Source organism: Martes martes (genome assembly GCF_963455335.1).
Source record: "Martes martes genome assembly, chromosome: 9".
Classification (NCBI taxonomy): Eukaryota; Metazoa; Chordata; class Mammalia; order Carnivora; family Mustelidae; genus Martes; species Martes martes.
This window is the reverse complement of record NC_137896.1, coordinates 108,230,273-108,247,985: the sequence shown is the minus strand read 5'-3', so window position 1 is coordinate 108,247,985 and position 17,713 is coordinate 108,230,273. Positions and strand designations below refer to the sequence as shown.

Here is a 17,713-nt window from a genome sequence, read left to right as displayed (position 1 = left end):
TAAAGTAATTGATTTGATCCAAAAAAGAATGTAGTGTATTAAAAACTGCCACAATTTTAAGTAATGAATTTCATGTTTATTTATAAAATACCTTTAACTTTTAAACCAAATATTAACTTGATATTTTTACTCTTCTGAAATGACATAAACCTCAAGTTGCCTCTAATAGCTCTGTTCATTTCAATTATTATGTTAATACATGAAATCAGTCCAATTACTTCACCAGTCCTACCTGTTATCCCGTATTCTTGATTTCAATTGCCAGGTCCAGAGAAGAAGGGGTGGCCTGATCCAGGGACAATGAGGATGTAATGTTGAAGAATCAGCTGGAGGAAAGAAGCAACAGGCACCATGGAAAAGACCAAAACAAAGCAAGGTTAGATTTTTCCCATGTCTTGCTTTAGATCTCAGGATTTAAGAAACAGAGGTTTCAGTCTTCTCTTGCCATTGTATCAAAACATGATAATATGTTACCTTGACTATTCTCATCTCCTTCTCATCATATAATGACCATGAAGAGCATAGACTTGGTGCTGGAGAAACAGGACATGTGGAAATGCTGTCTATATAATTTGGTCTGAATAATTATCTTATTTTTCTTAGCAATAACTTTAGGACTTGCTTCAGAACAACCTGCTGAATAAGGCCAAGATGCAGATTCAAATAATAAACATCCAACACCTTCTAGAAACTTAGGTGCTCTCTCTTTTCATCTTTACCACGCAGAATCAACCATATAGAAATAGTTCTGTTATCATCTCCAATTTACAGATAAGGAAACATTCATAGAGGAGTCAGGCTACAATCACAAAATGTCAAAGTTTGATCTGGAAGCCTGTTTTCTGTTCTCATGTTCTGGTTCTTGCCCTGATACCAGGCTGCTGGGACACAGTATAAAATGGGCTAAGTAATCTTTACCCAAGCTCGTGTGAGGAGTTTTGGTGATCTCAAACCACCTGCATTTTATAGGAACAGCCTTCTGTTTGTATAAGTTCTGGGCTAAGGCTATGTATTATTTAGGAACTTAATACACTGAAGCTGGTTCCTCTAAGGGAGGGTTTTCTACACCAGCATGTCTTAAGGGAACAATATACACACACATTCATACAACCAAATATTTGCAACTGGTGCTTTCATCTATAAACTGCTTGATTCATACAATGTGACACAATGGAAATATAACTAAGTGGATGAGGAATGAGCTGCATGATTTACATGACTGTCTTGTCTTCGTGGCCAGCCAATGTGGTTCTGAAAGTTTAAGCCAACCCTTTTTCTCCCTAGTTTATAAGTGGTTTTTATGACCTACTACCTCCTTTGTATTTGCCCTGTGTTTCAGTCTCTAGTGTTGCCAATATTTTTTTCTTTCTGCCTGCATCCTTCCCAGAATCTTTCCATTGACAATTCCCTTTACCAACCCTCTTGCGCAGGAAGACAGTAAGACTACCTTAGTGGATCTGGGCAGTGACAGGAGGGGAAACCTTAAAAGTTTGGCAAGGACATTTTATGTAGGTGTCCTGAGAACAACAGAATGATAACTAGACAGGTGTCTGATGTAGCCTTCCTGAGTACAGAACTACCTCCTCAAGTAAACTCCTATTAGCCTCAAGAACATGAGGGAAACCCTTCAAGGGCATTCCCTTCTGGTTGGTTAATGATCACTAATCATTTACTTTGGTTGAGAAACTTCCCCACTGTGGTAGAACATGTTTTGTTTTGTTACCACAAGTTTTATCAGGTAGATATGGTTAGATCGTTAGGTTGTGAATATAGAAACCACCTACACCATCTTACGTTTTGTTCTTACACCACTGGTTTCTTGTCATGCAGCCACAGATTTAAGATCCTATGAGTCGCCTTATTCCCGGCACGTGTGTGAGGAGGATAGGGACAGAATGAGTCATGTTCATTGAACAAAGTTCTTTCTTCCTACAGGAGAGAATGAACATATGCCGATGAATAACCCTTCCACGCAGATTTACCAGGTAAAAACAATTAGATTGTTTTGAACACTCCTGTGTGTGATAGTGATGACTGTCTCTTATGTATAGAGTTTTCTAGCACTTGCAAGTGCTTGCACCTCCGTCATTGTGTTTGTTCACTTACCAGGACCGTGGAGTAGGCAGGGCAGAGAGTGTCGCTCACGTTGCACCTTTGAGAAAACTGTTGAGTGAAGGACAGCTTATCTAGGTTCTAAATTATGGCATGGCCACTCCCATGTCCATTCCTCTTTCCTTGCCTGTTGCCACCATCACTCTGGCCATGACACCGTGCGATGCCATCTCCATGAGAGAGGAGGAGAGAGCAAGCTCTGTTTTTCTTTGTTTCCTATTTTAGCAGGGAGAATTGAAAATTGAAAGGGGGTTAACACTGCAGATATTCACATAGGGCGATCAAAAAAATGTTAAGCTCCCTCTAAACAATGGAAATAATTTTATTTCTAAGGAAGTTAAAAATTCTGCAAAACATTTTATGGTATGTTTGCAACAACACTCACTTGGGGCTGCTTTGACTTTCTACAGAGTATTTATTTGGTGTCTATCTTCTAAATGTAAATTTAAAGTAAAATTCTGTCCTTAAAAATCATGGATGTTTATTCTGATGTAATCTGTAATGTAAAAGAAGCTTTGGGCTAGGAAGATCCATGCTTCCCTCTCAAGTTAAGGCACTGTAATCTGGAATGCAGAAAGAACCAGCAGAGCTTGGTAGGGGCTGGGAGAAACGATGATTTCAAAGTTGGCTGTAAAGTTTTAAGGCTTGGTAGGGGAGCGGTCTTCTGGAAAAAGCAATAGGAATTCAGAGGAGTGGAGAGTTTTAAGGGAAATGTTATTTAGATTTGTTGAGTTTAAGTGATAGTAAAATGAAAATAATGACTAGTTCCCAGAAATCTCATGCAAGAGGTCACTGCTGTGAGCCAATCAGGGCGAGCCAACACAGGATTATGAAAACATTTTTGTAATCACACTGCTCCTAGACCAAGACCAGCAGCGGGAAGGATAGAGGAAACAACCTCATTTCAATTTATTACGTATTTATTGAGCAGTTACTATGTGTAAAATCAACTGCTTGGTCTAGTGAGAAATAAAACAGACATTTGCAATCGATTTTTAAGTGTCCACCTCCTGGGAAACAGATACAATAAATGGCTCAAACAGGTGGGCTGATGGAAGGATTACAACAGAGGTATTGATGTGGTGGAGAGATGAATGAATATTGGCTGAAGGCATTTAAGGACAGATTGGTCATTTGGTAAGTGGATATGGGAAAAGGTGTTTCAAGCAGAGGGACCAGCTTGAACAAAGGCCTGGAAGCAGGAGTGAGTTTTCACCCAGTGCTGATTTGATGCCTCACTTGTCCACGACTTCCAACTGCCTTCCCTGCCCACCTCTCCTCTGCTCACATCTGACCTGTGTATGGCATCGGAGTGACTGTGAGTATGTCTTTAAACTTAGGTATGATTTAAAGTCTATTATAGATTTTATGTAGGTCACTCCCTGAATGTTGGCTAAATATAGCGGCAGTGGGGGGTGGCCTCATTCTCTCATTGTATCTCAAATCCAAGTACATCTGTTCGTAGTGGAACAAATGAAGCAGTGAAGCGAAGCTGGTCTCTATGACCTCTGTGATGCTGTGATCGTAACCCCACCCTTGTTTTAAAAGGACCCTTCCTAAAACCCAGACTGGTTACTCCAAGCAACATTTAACCAAAAGAAGATGAAGGAGAAGTAAAGAAAGAAGAAGAGGAAGAGGAAGGAGGGAAGCAGGGAGAGGTTAACTATACTAGAATACAATCTATACCAAAAGGGGAGAGCAAACTCTGAAATTTGAAGTAAAATATGACGTTTTAGCCATTTTCTATTTTATTTTCCTGAGAGACCCCCATCCCTACCTGAAATTATAGTAAAGAGTATCTTGTTTATTTATTTATTTTTTTAATTGTCTGTTTCCTTCTCTAGAATGTAAGCTCCAAGGGCAGGGACTTAGTCCATTTTGCTGTCTGTTGTATCCTCAGCATAAAGTACAGTGCCTGGATTATAACACATATTCAATAAATGTTAGTTGAATGAATGAATGAATGAATATCTGCAAGAGGTGTATATCGCTTTGAGCCAAGAGATCTGATGCACTCATTTAGTCTGGTGTCAAATCATGTTTGGAAAATTGTCTGGTTCTTCTTTGGGACAAAAAAGAAGAGATCCTTACTTCCTACCCTAATCAAAATAAACTCAGAAATGGATTAAAGGGCTAGAAATTTAAAAAAAAACAAATTATAGAAGTTTAGAATGAGTGGCTATTTGTCTTGTCTCTGGATGTGAAAAAAGCACTGGAAGAAATCACAAAGGAAAGGGCTAGAGATTTCCCCCACAAAAATTTCCCAACATAAATGTATTTTCTTTTTTTTTTTTTTTAAAGATTTTTATTTATTTATTTGACAGACAGAGATCACAAGCAGGCAGAGAGGCAGGCAGAGAGAGAAGGAGGGGAAGCAGGCTCCCTGCTGAGCAGAGAGCCCGATGCGGGGCTCGATCCCAGGACCCTGGGATCATGACCTGAGCCGAAGGCAGAGGCTTTAACCCACTGAGCCACCCAGGCGCCCCAACATAAATGTATTTTCAACCAATTCAAAGGCAAATAACAAAACAGGAAAAATTTCTTACAGAAAAATACCACAAGGGTTTAATGATATATAAATAGTCAATACAAGTCAGTAAAAAAGAAACTTCTGAGACCTCAATAGAGTATGGGCAAAGGACACAGACAACTTACCAAAGTAGAATTATAGATAGCTAATAAGTAGGAGAGAAGATGGAGGCTTTTGAAGCTTATGACCATCTGATTAGTGAATAATAAAATAATTAATAATATTTAGTTCTGATGAGTGTGTGTAAATTGGTGGAAACTTCGATAGAACTTTTTAGTTAAAATACAGTTAACGTGTCAAAATGTTCATAACCCTAATTAGCTCCCTGCTCTTTAGATGGATTTGACCTCCTTGGTAAATAAGGTACCTTGACCCACATCAGATCACGGGAGCCAACAGGAGAACAAGCACTACCAGCTCCCAGTTCATTCCAGAATTATTACCAGAACTGGTGAATCTGTGTGGATACACTGATTGTTCTTTAACTCATATTCCCTTTTATTTGACTCCAAGTCTATTCTGCTTTTCTCTCATCCTTCGTTCACGTACATAGGCCTCTCAGATTTCACCCACTCTCTTCTCCAGAGTCAGATTGTGTTGCTGCAGACTGATTATTTCCTTTTGCACATGGGTTTTAAAAATAAGATTCCATTAACTTGAGAAGTGGGGGTGGGGTCCCACAATCAAGGCCACAGATGTGGTAACTGTACCATTTGGTCCTAGCCCAACTCCCACCTAATGATGTGAATTCCAATATGTTTCTGGCTCACCTGCAGGAATGTAAACATTGCAGCCTCCTCCCATTTATGTTACTTATGTTTTGTATATTTTGTCCAAGACATGTTTTTCTAAATACACTAATGTAGCCCTTTGAGTCAAATACTACCCAACGTCCTTAAACTCACAGTAATTTCATATTTAGGAATTTATCCTAAGGAAATAATCTGAAATGCATACCAAGCTTTAAATAAAAAGCATTATAGGTCAGCATTATTTATAGTGTTGGAAAATTACAAACAACATAAATTTCCAAGAAAACTGAATGGGTGGATAAACTCTGGCACATCCATAGGATGGAATATCGAGTAACCATTAAAAATAGACACATAGAAAAAAATTCGAAGGCTACAGGAAAGGGTTCATAACAGTGTTTGGCAAATATATCTGTAGTATGAGTTCAACCATACAAATGTATGCACTTATATTCACAGAACAAAACAGAAGAAAATGTGCCCAAATGTTCGTGGTTGTATAAAAGTAGAGAGATTTGAAGTGATTTTTTTGTCTTTTTTCTTTTTCTCTGTAATGAAAATAATTTAAGAAAATGAGTTATGTGCCAAAAGGACCCCTAACTGAAAAACTATGGGAACCAGTCCTACAGTAATAGGTTTCATCATTAAAATTGCCTTTGAAAGTTTTCTAGGATTTGTTAAGTCCATTTTGAGCCTCAGTCTCTTTTTGCCATTAAGGAATATCTCCCAACATCAAAGAAATTAATTCTACTAGGCCTGTGGTGCATTCCCAGATTGATAAGATAAATTTCCAGCATGTCCTGCTTCACATCATCTTCAGTCGTGCACTGTAAGAATGACGTTAAGGGTCAACTTCTGCAGGGAGTGTAGAAGAGTAGATTTGGGAAATTTACTCGACCACTCAAACAACTTCCTGCCCACTTTTTGTTTTAAATTATCATATTTCTGGGGATTAATAAAGAGGCCTAAAATGAAGAAGATGAAAACTGGCAGAAAGACCATATTTCCTCTGTACAAACCCTGGTTTGGGGGGAAACCAAAGGAATTACATTGGCATCCTTGCCATCGTGTGCTGCTTCTTAGAGCCTGTTGTCAGGTGCTGTAGGAATTTGGCCTGCCTCATGGAGCTTCCTCAAATCTTGACATTTTTGACTTAGCAGGGATCTCAAGGCCTAGGTCCAGTCCCCTGAGTTGGACTCAGACTAGACTTTGACCTTGATAATGGAACAGAATGAAGGGCAAGTCTGTGTGAAAAACAAGTTAGAACAACTTGCATAATTTATGAAAATTTAGTTTGAGGGAACTTTGGTGAAAAGTGATGGGAAGACATTGATTAAAATTCACCTTGAGAAGAGTTAAGAGGCCAAGAAAATAAAGAAAATTGAGAAACAGAAATTAAGAACAGGAGATAGGAAGAATTCGGACTCCTCTCCCCTATTTCTTTGAGCCTAAGATGCCCTCTGTGGTACCCTAGGCTTCGAAGTACAAGTCTTCCCTGAACCTGCCTCCAGTGGGAGCCCGCCTCCAGCGGCAGGATGGAGGGATCATAACCTCTCTAGAGCAGCTTCATGAAAAAATCAACGAGATGAGGAACGTGTTCAACTCGCTGGAGAACAAGGTAGACACCCATTTCTAATCCTTGGGGTGGGCTGTGGGCTGTCAAATGAGAGAGTTGAAGAGAGAGAGCAGAGAAAAGATGTTAAGTCCATGTCCTCAGAGTATTTTTTATTCACAAGGAATGGCCAGTTGGTACTGGAAAACTAGTCTGTAGCAGCTAAAGATACTGAGCCCCATGCCATCTTCAAGGCGACACGTTTCTGGTGTGATTATGCCCACATATGGCATCCCTTCCCTGGCTGATCAGTGGATGGAAAGCTGTTTATCAGGCAATAGTGTTATTTTGGTGGTAGGTACCCAAGGGGCTCAAAGTAATAAATGGGAAGGAAATGGGTTCCTAACCTAAAACGGTTTCAAAATCCCCAAAGTCCCTGTATAACCTGGCTGTTAGGGAAACTCAATTTTTTTTTTTTTTCTTGAGAGCTGGGGTTCTACAGGTGAGGAAAAGTCCTTTCCCCTAGGATCCTACTGCTGTCTTTTGGTTCCTGGGGAAAACTCCATACATCCACCTAAGGGAGCAGTGATAATGAAACCTATTTCTGTTGGATAGTGGTTCCCTTTTTTTTTTCAAACAGAAAACCAGAGCACCTGAATGAATGTCAGGTTTCCTTCCTTCAATTTTAAAACTTGCACAGATTTTGCTTTGCTATTATATTGCCGTCGATTTTATTTTGTTCACTGAAGATGAATTTACATAATGAGAATTACCAGATCAGAGGTAGTGGACTTGGTGATTTAATCCATTATGATGACTAGATTAGGACATGTACAAAGATCCATCGCAAAGATTAATTGAAATTAAAAATGATTGTGGCAAAATATAGATCGCTCATGTTGTTTCTCAGGCTTCCAGCCCTGAATGCTTGGCAGGTCCTGATTTTTTCCTCAGAATCATCTCTTTGGCTCCTCTTATTTCTCACTATTCCCGCCCCTTGAAAGAAACCTTTGTGAGGCACAGTGAACCACAAAACCCTATACTTTAAAAATGTGGTGTAGGAGACCAAGTCATTTTATAGTGGGAGGTGTCGTTGTGAGCTGGAATCATTTTGGATGACCAGATTCTGAAAATGTTTAGAAGTACACATTGGAAGGAATTTTGTTAATTTTATCAAAAGTTCTGTTTTAAAGAGAGAACTGAAGCTACGAGTTCCTCTCCTTAGCAGAGTGTAAGATCGTGAATTTCAAGAAAGTAATGTTATTATCTTATTGTTATTATTATCTTAACTTTCTGTGTGTTGAAAATGCTTTTTTACATTTGTTCAATAAAAAAAAACCAACAACTTGAACTTTAGAAGCGCTCCATTTTCTCCACATTTCTGTTCGTGCTTAACTTTTTGATGTGTCACTGAAAGGGGGGGAAGAATTAAATTTCTCGAGCACCTTCTTTGTACCAAGCATGCACTGTGGCAGGAAGCTTACCTACATGTATTCATTTAATGTCCAGACAGCCCTGTGAAATAGGTGTCACAGTAGTTATTTGATGCAGGAAGAGACTGCTACAAAGAGGTTAACCAACTTGCCTGAGGTCTTACTTCTCATAGGAGAGCTAGAATTTGTGCCCTATCTGACTCCAGAATTGATACCTTTGTCATGGTATGGAAGTTGACAACAGAAGTCTGATGTGTGCACTCCTACAGGACCAGGCTTGACTCCTGAAGATAATTCAACATCACTATCAACAACAGTGTGCTGAGCTCCTAACACTGTAGCTATTTCCTGCCACTCAAATCCAAATGGCATTTACTCCTTTCCCATGACATCATCATATATATATAATATATATATATATTATATATATATGGCCTCTTCCCTTTCAAAGAAATTCTCAGATATGCCTAGTTATTACTTTCTTTATCATTTAATTTTTTAAGGGAAATATAACTGAATTTCTTCATCTTCGAGAACACCAGGGATAATATGACCCATCCCTTCTTTCATGGGATTCAAAGAGTTATTGGATCAGATTGTATTTCACATGCATATGTTGCTTTTCAAGTAAATCTCATTTTAATCAAAGGTGTTAGAATAAACAGTAGCTCACAGGAGCACTTGTAAACTTAATGGTTTGCTTGCTTGTCACTATTAAGCTTCGGCATGTGCTATATAAAAAAATTCCCTCTTTCCCTAAAAGAATGGGACCAAGTTTGCCATATGTTGTCTAAACTTTAGTCTACCAGGAAATGAGGTCTGTAGATTTTTCAGGAGCCTGGTTTCTCAAAGAAAATGAAAACTCAAGGGGCCAGTGGTAGTATTTATAATAGTTTACAAAAAACTGAATTCACTCTTGGTGATTGTCTTTAGTTGCAGGCCTTGGCCTCTGAACTCAAAACTGGATTCACGGAAGCAATGCAAGAACTGTCAAGAATTCAACATGGAGAATATGCTTTGGAAGAGAAGGTTAAGAGCTGCCGATGTTCCATGGAAGAAAAAGTTACTGAGATGAAGAATTCGTTGAACTATTTCAAGGTGGGTTCCTCTTCCATTCCCGAGCTAAACAGAGGGTTCTTGGTCTTAGTCACAGACGTAGGAAAACACCTTTCAGGTAGCAGCCAAATTCACTAATTGTCATGGAAAAAAAAATCTGTTTCATGTTTTTCTCTCTTGAATCTCTGTGTTAAAATTATAGACTACAATAGAAATAAGATGTTCATCTCTCATTCATTGAACAAATATGTATTAAAAGCTTAGGGGCGCCTGTGTGGCTCAGTGGTTTAAGCATCTGCCTTCGGCTCAGGTCATGATCTCAGGGTCCTGGGATCGAGCCCCGCATCGGACTCTCTGCTCAGTGGGGAGCCTGCTTCCGCCCCCCTGTCTGCCTGCCTCTCTGCCTAGCTCTGATTTCTCTCTGTCAAATAAATAAAATCTTAAAAAAAAAACTTTATAAAAGCTTATTATATACTAGGTATCATGTTATATCCTTTCACCCCCCTTACCTTTTACCAAATTTAATATGTATCAATTCCTATTTTTCAGGAAGAGCTGAGCAATGCCATGTCAATGATTCAAGCCATCACTTCCAAGCAAGAAGAAATGCAACAGAAAATTGAACAACTTCAGCAGGAAAAGAGAAGGGAATCTCGAAAAGTTAAAGCCAAGTGAGTGTCTTACACAAAACCGCCCAATGGCAAACCCATAAGCAGAGGCTTGCACAGTGACACTGAGAATTCCAACCCCTCTATCAGCAGATAGCTAAGTGGCTATATACTGCTGGGATCTGCAGGTCAGCTTGTGATGGAGGTTATAGAGTCATAAAAATCAGTTATGTTTAAAAATGGTTAGTAACTGTTGCATGGAAAATGCACTCAACACAATAGGAAGTGAAATAAAAATGATAAAAAATGACATGTAGACTTTTATTTTAACTGTAAAAAACACGTAAAATAACAACTAGAAATACATATTTAAAGATGGTAATTGTGTGTTAAGATAGTGGGGTCACTCATGATTTTCTTTTTTAATTAGTTTTCTAAAATTTCTCTAACGCTACTACTAGTTTACATCTACCATCCAAAATACATGTATGTTAATATTTCAACCAGCTTGAATCAATTAAGGTTGAATCCATTCCTGCCACTCAAATGCAATGTGGTTGAATCAATTAAGGTTCACCATTAAACATATATGATCATTATTGTTATATCAAGTTGGAACTTTTAAATGATCAAATTTAAAAGAGAAATATGGTAATAATATTTGTGTGACCCCAAAGAGTGGCTTGTTGTTTGTGGCTGAAGACCTGCTGCTTCCTGGCACCTCTGTGTTGCTTTGTTGAGTGAATGTAAATCATCCCAAGCAAATTGTCACCATTCCTAACTCTGTACAGATCCTGATGACAAGGAAGCCAGGAACAGAAAAACAAAAATATAGATATTACAATTAGGATGTGATTTGTATGTATTTGAAATTTTTTCTCCAGCTTTGGCAACGAATTAAGTTGAACCCTAAGAACTGCTAGTATCTAACTTTTTAATTTACAAAGCAGCACTTTTATATGGTTCAACCTAATAATTCAGATTTTTTCTCGAATTATTCTGAACTGATTCTCTTCTTAACCCATCAGGCATTAAGACCCTTTGTTTTCCTTCTCCAGGAAAACTCAGAAAGAAGAACATGGCTCGCAGGCTGGGCCTGCTCAAGCACAAGGAAGTCCTTTCCGTTCGATCAATATCCCTGAGCCTGTTCTTCCAAGTGAAGACTTTACAAATCTTTTGCCTTCTCAGGCCTATGAAAAAGGTACAGTTTGCAAATCATATTGAATTAGCCCAGCATTTCCCCTTGATTCCTAGGGCTTGAGTAATAGTGAGAATGGGTTTATGTCTTGTATCCTTATAGGAAGGTGATGTATAGCTCAGAATTTTTCCTTCTATAACTGGAATTTATAGGAATCCACAGGATCCTGGGGTGCCTGGGTGGCTCAGTGTGTTAAGCATTTGCCTTCAGCTCAGATCATGATCTCAGGGTCCTGGGATGGAACCCCAAATCCGGCTTCCTGCTCAGCAGGAAGCCTGCTTCTCCTTCTCCCTCTGCCTGAAGCTCCCCCTGCTTGTACTCTCTCTCTCTCTCTCTGTGTGTCAAATAAATAAAACCTTTAAAAAAAAAAAAAAAAAAGAATCCAGAGGAGTCTAAGAGACCAGGGGAATCTGCCCAATTTTAAAAGTTTTTTTTTTTTTTTTTTTTTTTTTTTTTTGCGGGGGAATACTTATCTGGGTTCTAAATTTCAAACACTAACCCTAGGAGAAAAATGTTAGAAAAATTATTCACTCTAATAACTTGTTTCATTTTCCACATTACTTTCCACCCTTGTCTCTCTGCATAGACAATTTAAAGATAAGCATATTCTTAGCATAAAACTGTGTGTTCAGCTCTTTTTTCACAAGGTTTCACTGATAGAGGAGAAAATCATATCTGCCTTAAGTGTCAGGGAGTGACACAAGTGAAGGTGTAATTCTGTACGCCTCTTTCTCTGGATAACCAGGGCTGGTGCTGTCTGTGGACTGACAGTCATTAGCAGCACCCCTGATCTGAGGGATGAGAGAACAGATGCCAGAAAACTGCTCCTGGGCAGAGCGAAAGAAACTGGCTTTCCATCCAGCCACCTCCATCTATGACCATGTCTGGTTACACATTTGCTACCTCTTGGTATGCTCAGCAATGTCTAATAAAGCACCTTATATATGCTGCAGGGTGACGTAGACATTAATGCTGTTTAGAGGAACTGTCTTTTTTTTTTTTTTTTAATTTTTTTGGCTAACATATAGAAAGTCTCCAAAAGAGGTTCAAGGCCTTCTCAACCAATTGTAAGCTCCTCTGGGGCAGGGCTGGTGGCTTTCTACCCTTACGCATTAAGGCACAATGTATTCCTAGACGATGAATGTGTTTTGAATCACTAAACTTAAAAATCTAAATCAGATGGCTTTTAATCTGTGTAACTTCAAAGTATGGATCTGCTTTTTTCTTTGTAGTTTTTTTTTTATCCCTTTGAGTCGGTACTTTAGAGACTGATAGGTGCAGCCTGGGAAAACTCACTGATCCATCTGGGGACCGAGCGGGTTTGTCACAGGTGGTTCTATCTTCTCTGCTCCATGTCATGAGAGGCAGGACGTAAGAAGATGGTCTTATTAGGAAGGAATATAGGATTGCCTCGGAAAGTAGAGGTCAGATCAATGCCAGGTCTGCTGGGGAAGCTGAATGTGTTCGTAAGATAAAAGATTAAAAATTATATTTGCAAAGTGCTCAGATGGAGTTCAATGAGCTGTGTGGTAGCAACTCTTCCTTCCTTCCCTGTTATAATAGACATGGCTTATATAACATAGTTTAGTCAACTGAGTTACTGCAGAATTTTTCCCAAATAATGTGCCATAAGAAGATATTCTGGATAGGGATAGGTTATGCTAAAATTCAGGATCTAAGGGCCAAACTTTAGAAAGGGTTGGCTTACCCATTTACCCACTGTTATAAAATGGTGCAATTGTTGCTTATTGCTCCAAAATTCAGTAGCTTAAAATAGCAAACATTCATGATGTTCTAGTTTCTCTGAGTCAGGAATCTGTGGGTGCCTCAAGGTCTTTCATGAAGTTGCAGTCAAGGTGCGGACTGTCCCACTACCTGTTTGTCTTTCCTTCTACCCATCCATCACATCCATCACCCCAGATGCTGATGTAGATGGTGGGAGATAGTAATGAACAAAACAATAAACATCCTTGCCCTCATGGAAGCTGACAACACACAAGCTAGATAAAATGTGTCATATGTTAGTGATAGGGAGAAAAATAGGGAAACACAGCTGTAATTTTAGAGACAGTGCCAGGGGAAGACCGGAAGGAAGTGAGGGTGTGAGCTGATGCATACAGAGGGGAAGAAAGGGAACCGCCCACGCCAGGGTCCTGGCGGGAACATCATTGAGATGTCCAAGTTGGAGCAGGAACAGTGGTGCAAGCAGAGTGAACAAGAGAGACGACAGAAGATGAAGTTTTTAAGAAAAGAAGAAAACAGCAGGCATAGGAGGGGGCAGATATTTTAGGGCTTTATGGTCATTATAAAGCCTTGGGCTTTTACGCTGACTGGAGAAGCCATTAGAGGGCTAAGCAGAGGAGTGGCAGGGTCTGACTTACGTTTGGGCAGCATCATTCTGGCTCTCCTCGTCTCACCATCACAATTAGACAAGAATTTAGCTCTTACTGTGTGCAGTTTACACATATTAACTCATTTAATTCTTGTGGTAGTTTAGGAGGTAAGTGCCACTTATTATATCTTCTTACAAATGCGAAAATAGTGAGCGCTTGAAATTTTATTTTATTTTTGGCTCTTCTATCTCCCTCAGTAAGCTGTGAACTATGAGTCTGTCCCAAGGGTCTGGCTCATAGAAGGTGCCAGCCCCTGTTAGTGGATACTGATGGAAACTTTCCTTTCTCTGCAGCCCAAGAGTCCAGATCCATGCATGTCGCAGACAGTAATGTGAAGGGGATGATTGGTCCTGGTAAGTAGCTCTGTGTTTAGTTCTTTTCTGGCAACTCTACCCTTTCCCAGCTTCCAACTTCCTTGCTTCTAGTCCCTCAGTCCCAAACCAGGCTTGAAAAAAGTCAGGCAAGATAAAGCACTATGGTTACTAAGACTCCAAGATGTCTAGTAGAGTAAGTCAGTGATTCAGTTAAACCAAGGAGAGAGAAAGGGTGGAGAAGTTCAAGACAAAACCAGTATTCTTGGTTCTTTCCGGCTCACGTCAATTACCACTGAGATAATATTTGCTAAGAAACTCATAGGTATATGTAGCATAAAATAAGTTTTCTATGGACACATTTTATAGTTTATTTAATTTAAAAGTTATCCACCAGTATTTTATAAATTATTTCATCTCCCCCCCCCATTCCTCCTTCCTTTTTGCAACTTACCATTATCTGGGCCAAGGATGATATATTCCAAAAGAAAACATTGTCTTTGGCATCTTTCTTCCTCTGCATTTTTTTCCCCTGGTGTGCTTGCCTAAAAGGAAGGAGATACAGGGAGTCAATGGATACTTACTACCAATTAATTACATTATTTTATAAATTTATCTTTTTTAAAATGCCTTATTTAGTAGAGACTACATACAAAGAGTAGAGGATGCATAGGCCAGAAACCGATCCATTGCCACCGTGGACACTTTTAAACCTTAGTTGATGTACTTAATCCTTGAGGGATAGTTTGTACCCAAACAGGGGCATACTATTTCAGAGTTAATAACAAAAACAATTTTTTTTAAAAAAGTCAGATCTGGACGGCAGGTGTTATCTTTCAGGGATGAACCCAACAACTCCAGAAGCAGAAGAAAACCTGAAGTCTTGCCTCTCGGCTGATATCCAGCCCAAGAGCCATCTCTCATCTGGTGTGTGGAGGCAGCCAAAGGATGGTAAAGAATGGGGCGAGGAATATGTCACGAAAGACCACCCAGACAAACTCAAGGATGCTGGCCAGGGCAGACACAGCTCCTTGGAAAATGTTTTATGTGAAACCTCTTTAGCTGGTAAGTCCCGAGAGGAAATACAGGCTGAAATTGTGCAGAACAGGAAACATACAGGCTAGAATCCTTGCGGTATAGGTTCAGGGGACATATGAGACCACTTAGTCTCCAGTTGCCTTTTCAGATGAACGCTAAAGACTATGGAGGTGGAGGGACCCACCTGAGGTCACATGGCCAGCTTGGGACCAGCACCTCGAATCTGGGTATCCATGACTTTTAGTAACACAGTGTTTTGGGGGGACAAAAAGGCATAAAGTTGGTGGTGAGGAGGGCAGCATTGTGTGAACTATGTAGTCAGTGATGTGAAATCTTCAATATGTGCATTTTGGATCGGTATTCTGCCACCGAAATACCAAACACAGCAACAGGGTCTGTCCTCCCTCCCTCCTTCTTCCCTTCCTTCCTCTCCTTTGTATCACAGATTGTTACTCAACATTTATTATAGGTCACATAATGGCACTTCCCCTCAACTATTTTGTGGAAGGCAATTTTTTTTTTAAAGATTTTATTTACTCATTTGACAGAGAGAGAGATCACAAGTAGGCAGGGAGGCTGGCAGAGAGCCCGATGCAGAGCAGAGAGCCCGATGCGGGGCTCGATCCCAGCACCCTGGGATCATGACCTGAGCCGAAGGCAGAGGCTTTAACCCACTGAGCCACCCGGGTTTTTTTTTTACTATCGAACATGTGCAAGATTAAATAGTACTAAACTAAATAGTATTAAATAGTACTAAAACATTTATTAGGAAGAAAACAGCAAGCACTTTAAATTGTTTTCACAGTTTCTTCTGGTACTTGCTTCCATGTTTTAAAACAGGTTTATGTTGCCTTTTTTTTTTTAAAGATTTTTATTTATTTATTTGACAGAGAGAGAGGCAGGCAGAGAGAGAGAGGAGGAAGCAGGCTCCCCACCGAGCAGAGAGCCCGATGCGGGGCTCGATCCCAGGACCCTGGGATCATGACCTGAGCTGAAGGCAGAGGCTTTAACCCACTGAGACACCCGGCGCCCCATATGTTGCCTTTTTTTAATCAGTATTTTACTGGGGGATAATTTACATACAGCAAAGTTCATAAAGGTTAAGTTTAAGCTCATTGACTTTTTATATATGTATGTATAGCCTCTTGTGATCACCACTTGGATCATGATTACAATAGTTCTGTTACCCCAGAGAGTTCTCTCATGCATCTTACCACCCAAAGAATTACTATTCTAACTTCTGTCACTGTAGATTAGTTTCATCTGTTCCTGGACCTCATACAGAGGGAATAATACAATGTGTACTCTTTTGAGTCAGGCTTCTTTCTCTCAGTATAATGTGTAGTTCATTTCTTTTTTCAATCATTAAATAAATTTACCACAATTTGCTTATCTGTTGTCCTATTGATCTTGGATTGTTACCAATTTAGGGCTATTATGAGCAAAATGGATATGAATATTCTTGTACAAGTTTTTTTTGGATGTCAGCCCTCATTTCTCTTGGATGCAATGTAGGAGTGGAATCTCTAGATTAGGAGACAGGATTATGCTAAACTTTGAAAGAAAACATCAAACAGTATTCCAAAGTGGTTGGGACATTTTATACTCCATCCAGTAATGTCCACGAGTTCTGGTTGCTTCACACCCTTCCCAATATTTTAATTTTAGCCATTCTCAGGGGGATATACTGGTATTGTAGTTTTAATTTGCCCTTCCCTGATGACTAATGATGTTGAGCATCTGTTCATTTGCTTTTTAGTTATTTGTACATCTTCTTTTATGAAGTGCCTGTTTAAGTCCTTTGCCCAACTTTTAAAGTGCATTATCTTCTTATTATCAATTAGCAGAATTTCTTAATCTATTTTGGGTATGATTTCTTCATTAGATGTATGTGTGGAGAATATTTTATTTTAGTATGTGGCTTGCCTTGTCATATTCTTAATAGTCTTTTGATGAATAGATGTTCTTAATTTTGGTGAAGTTAGTCAATTTTAACTTTTTTATATAGATTGTGACTTATGTGTCCTTCCAAGAGATTTTTGCCTATCCCAAAGTTGTGGAGATATTCTAGTATGTTTTCTTCTAAAATCTTTATAGTTTTAATTTTCACATATAGATCTATTACTTATCTTTTTTTTAGATGTTTTTTAGGAAAACTCTATGCCCAATGTGGGGCTCAGACTCATGACCCCAAGATCTAGAGTTGCATGCTCTACAGACTGAGTCTGCCAGGAGCTCCAATCTATTATTTATTTTGAATAGGTTTTGATGTATGGTGTGAGGAAGGAGTCCAGGTTCATTTTTTTCCCATATGGCTGTCCAACTGCTTCAGCACCTTTTATCAAAAATATCTTTCTTTCTTTCCATATCGAATTGTGTAAAGAACATCAAGTGATTCACATATGGGTGGGTCTAATTCTAGACTCTATATTCTTTTTATTCCAATTAGTAGAGAATTTACAACTTGACAGTCTTGAGTGTTCCAGTCAAAGAACATGGTATATGTCTCCCTTTATATAGGTCTTCTTTAATTTTTCTTAGCAGTGTAATGGAAAATCTATCATTTACATTCTTCTTCTCCCCCCTCCCCCCCCACCTCCGACCAAAGCCTTTGCCCTAGAGTCCTCTGTCATCCTACCCCAGTCAGGCCTGTTGCACTGTTGCCATCCTGGGACTTTCCGCTCTTCTAAGGAATTCCTTTCGTAGTTGTCTTATGTTAGATTCCCTTTT

The 17,713-nt window shown here is 39.3% G+C and overlaps 1 protein-coding gene across 1 annotated transcript in view; it reads left to right on the top strand.

Annotated features, from left to right (window-relative positions):
• Window positions 1-351: 351 nt before the first annotated feature.
• ARHGEF33 (Rho guanine nucleotide exchange factor 33) overlaps window positions 352-17,713 on the top strand; it is a gene marked incomplete at its 5' end in the record, with an annotated part of 46,651 nt that continues 29,289 nt past the window's right edge. The window contains 7 exons of the mRNA XM_080814427.1: window positions 352-376; window positions 1,936-1,985; window positions 9,313-9,477; window positions 9,985-10,106; window positions 11,102-11,244; window positions 13,928-13,987; window positions 14,786-15,010. Coding sequence (XP_080670553.1) covers window positions 352-376; window positions 1,936-1,985; window positions 9,313-9,477; window positions 9,985-10,106; window positions 11,102-11,244; window positions 13,928-13,987; window positions 14,786-15,010 — 790 coding nt within the window. The remainder of the gene's footprint in view (window positions 377-1,935; window positions 1,986-9,312; window positions 9,478-9,984; window positions 10,107-11,101; window positions 11,245-13,927; window positions 13,988-14,785; window positions 15,011-17,713) is intronic.